Below are 3,702 nucleotides of genomic sequence, written 5' to 3' on the forward strand. Positions count from 1 at the left end.
GCATTAACAAAAGAGACGAGAGATAAAATAGAGCTTCCTTGAATATACCAAAAGGGATGAACTAAAGCGTTGTAACGACTCCCCATTTATATTATCAACATATAACATTGTGGATAAGGAGAATTAAATCTATGAAATTAAAAAAAAAATTTAATGAGTGGAATACTCAAGAAGACTTATTATGCTTAGCTTGATTAGGTTTTAATCATTGGTGTGATTACGTGGATCTAAATGTATAGGGAATAAATAAATAATAATCCAAAATTTTACAAAACCTAATAATATGGATAATATGTCACCAATGTAATAAAATGGGGATAAAGAAAACTTGTACCAAATTACTTTCAAATATATATTTAAAACATTCATTACATAATTATATTTTAACCAAATTCAATTTTATTTATTTTAATAAAGATAGGTACTCTAACTAGATTAAAAAAATATTTAAACATAATTTCAAACATAAAATCTGATTATTTCAAGGCTTGTATTTGAAATGTAAATTTAATTTAACCAGAACTTAAAATCAAACAAAAATTTTAAAAATTGAATACATTGTCAATATAGTGTTGGTTAAGGACTTGGGTACTCAAGTCTTACCATGATTTGAGTAAGTCATGTATGAAATTTATTCGGATTTTTCGATTTTTTCATCCGTTGTGTTTTATACTAATTTGATTATACATTGTATTAATAGAGTACATGTATTTATAATAATAAACATTTTGATATTTTAAATTTCAAAATTATTTAAGATTTTTTCCTCTCGTTTTAAATAAAAAAGCATCATTCAGCATTAAATTTTCAAACATAAGCGAAAAACAAAGAAGGTTGGCAATGGAGTTCATACCTCCATTTTCTCGTGACAGTTTTAGGTACGGAAGCTAAATCGCCTAATCCCCAAAACCCTAACAAAACCCCTATCACTGATTTCATTGCCTTAGAACTGATTCACCATTACTCGAAACGACCGGCGCTCTCCCGTCGTCTATGAAAACCTTTGCAATTCTATTTATCGGAATCAATGGGAGGTACGCTGCCACCACGTAACCATTCTCCCCGAAATGTTGAACAACCTGATTGTACTTCTCCGACCAGTAAGCAGTCGTAGGGAGCACTACCTGTGCCACTTGAGGGAAAAACGGGAGACGACTAAGAGATCGCCAAGCGAAAACAGCGTACTGTTCCGCCACCCGCTCGTACTTGTCATGCATCGCTTTAGCTGTCAGTTTATACTTGGTGTAAATGTCTCTTGTGATTGACTTAGCCACGTCTACGACCCCGACTCGTTGGACCTCTGACGCCACAGTTCGAGCCTGGCTTGAAGATTGCTTCACCATAGATGGAACGTGACGCTCCAGTTGACTCAGTGACTTGTCTACCTACAGACCACATGCAAACAAAGAACCTCATTAACATGCATTTTAAGCTAAGATATAGTAAAGAACCTCATTAATTCTTACCTTGCAATCAACAAATTTGAGGAGTTCAAACGGTACATCGCGAAATTTATCGTAAACGGGACCGATGACAGTCTTAACAGTTTCTTCGACGGTTTGAACCCCCGGTTTAAGTGGACCGGAGTTTTCCTTAGCGTACTCATAGATGCTTGAAACACACACAACCACATAGATTGACACCACTTGAATGAAATCTAGATACTTGAGTTTCTTTTGAATATTTTCTGGGTTCTGCATTCAATTTTTTTTAAACATTTAACTTCACATTCATCAAAAAAGGAAAACAGAAATTATCAAGAGATGCTTACACTTATAGCTTCTATTTGTTTGTGATTTGATTCGACCGTCGATTTCATGGTGCTTTCAGCCTCCACCGGCTGTTTGAAATCTGCATCCACCAACGTTTTCTCCATTTTTGAGACCACTATTTTGAAAAACCAACAACGTTAACAAAAGAGACGAGAGAAGGAATAGAGTTTCTTCGAATATAACGGAGGGGACGAACCAGAGCGTTGTAACAACTCCCCATTTTATAGCGATGGTTTAGTATTACTAATTTGTTACTAACATTTAAATATATATGATACTAGTTTTCGTGAATATCTCTTTTAATAACGTCATTAAATATATATGATACTAATTATATATGATATTAATTTTCGTGATTACCTCATTAAATAACGTTATATTCAAAATTTAAACCTAAATTTATGTTATATCTTAAAACAAATATATGCAGTATAATTGTATCCCATATTAATTGATTAATATGTAAACTGTAAATTTGATTTAATCAAAAATTAAAGTAAACCAAAAAACTTTAAAAATTGAATATATTGTAAATAAAGTGTTGACTTTAATAATTAAAGTGAAAACTTTATGTTCTCGATTACTTAAGTCTCACTATGATAAATTATGATGTGCTGGCCATTTAGTCAACCATTTGAGCATATCATGTGTAAAATTTGTTCGGGTTTTTTGTTTCTTCATCAGATGTTTTTTTATATTAATTTGATTTTGCATTGAACTTGTAGATTACATGTATTTATAAATAATAAAACTTTGGATATTTTAATTTTGGGGAAAAAAACATATTTCAACATTGAATTTCCAAAATAAGCAAAAAAAAAAAAAACAAAGAAGATTGGCAATGGAGTCCGTGTCTCCATTTCCCCGAGACCATTTTTAGGTAAGGAAGCTAAATTGCCTAATTCCTAAAACCCTAACAAAACCTCCTCATTGATTTCATTGCCTTTAAACTCATTGCACATTGCTCGAAATGGTCGATGCTCTTCTGTCATCCGCGAAAACTTTTGCGATTCCATCAGCCAAAATCAACGATAGGTACGGCGCCATCGCGTACCCTTTCTCCTCGGAATGTTGAACAACCTAATTGTTCTTCTCTGACCAGTAAGCAATCGTGGGGACCTCTACCTGAGCCACTTGAGGGAAAAGCAAGAGGTGGTTAAGAGACCGCTAAGCGAAAACAACATAGTGTTCCGCCACGGGCTCGTACTTGTACATCTCCTTAGCTATCGGGTCATACTTGGTGTAAATGTCCCTCGCGATTGACTTATTTGCGTCTGCAACCTCGACTCATTGGACCTCCGAAGCTACGGTTCGAGCTTGCCTCTAAGCTTGCTTCATGACAAATGACACGTTGCACTCCAACCGACTTAGTGACTCATCCACCTATAGATCACATGCGCACAAAGAACCTCATTAACTTGCAATTTAAGCTAAGGTATAGTAAAGAAGCTCATTAATGCTTACCTTGCCATCAACAAATTTGAGGAGCTCAAACGGTATATCATGGAAGTTGTAGTAAATATGAGATCAATGATGATCTAGACTGTTTTGTAGATGCTTGATACACACACAACTGCATAGATTGATGCCACTTGAACAAAATCTAGACACTTGAGTTTCTTTTGAATGTTTTTGGGTTCTACGTTCAAAATTAAACAAATTAATTTTACATGCAAAAATTATCAAGAGATGCTTACACTTACAGCATTTGCTTGTTTGGGATCCGATTGTGCTTTCAGCCTTTGTTAGCTGCTTGAAATCTGCATCAACCAATGTTTTCACCACTTTCGAGATAACCACTTAGAAAATCAACATCATTTGCTATAGAGATGAGAGATAGAATCGAGCTTCTTCCTATATAACGAAAGGGACAAACCAAAGCATTTTAACAACTTCCCCTTTTATAGCGATTTCTCTAGTTCAAACGGAG

General features: G+C 34.4%; 1 protein-coding gene across 1 annotated transcript; it reads right to left on the reverse strand.

Moving 5' to 3' along the window:
• Window positions 1–772: 772 nt before the first annotated feature.
• On the reverse strand, window positions 773–1,966 carry LOC107947556 (stress-related protein). Its single transcript, XM_016882174.2, has 3 exons — window positions 1,772–1,966; window positions 1,467–1,694; window positions 773–1,385 (listed from the first exon to the last, which is right to left on the reverse strand). The coding sequence occupies exons 1-3, from the start codon at window positions 1,874–1,876 to the stop codon at window positions 936–938; spliced, it is 783 nt and encodes a 260-aa protein (XP_016737663.1). The 5' UTR covers window positions 1,877–1,966; the 3' UTR covers window positions 773–935.
• Between the last annotated feature and the right edge of the window lie 1,736 nt (window positions 1,967–3,702).

The sequence above is a fragment of the Gossypium hirsutum genome, chromosome D12 (assembly GCF_007990345.1).
Source record: "Gossypium hirsutum isolate 1008001.06 chromosome D12, Gossypium_hirsutum_v2.1, whole genome shotgun sequence".
Lineage (NCBI taxonomy): Eukaryota > Viridiplantae > Streptophyta > Magnoliopsida > Malvales > Malvaceae > Gossypium > Gossypium hirsutum.

What these genes read in the sequence shown, in the direction of transcription:
- LOC107947556 (XM_016882174.2), bottom strand. Translation starts at nt 1,876, where the DNA reads ATGGAGAAAACGTTGGTGGATGCAGATTTCAAACAGCCGGTGGAGGCT. An exon ending in AACAAATAGAAGCTATAAGT is followed by an intron (nt 1,695 to 1,771) that starts GTAAGCATCTCT and finishes AATTGAATGCAG; the next exon opens with AACCCAGAAAATATTCAAAA. An exon ending in TCAAATTTGTTGATTGCAAG is followed by an intron (nt 1,386 to 1,466) that starts GTAAGAATTAAT and finishes TGTGGTCTGTAG; the next exon opens with GTAGACAAGTCACTGAGTCA.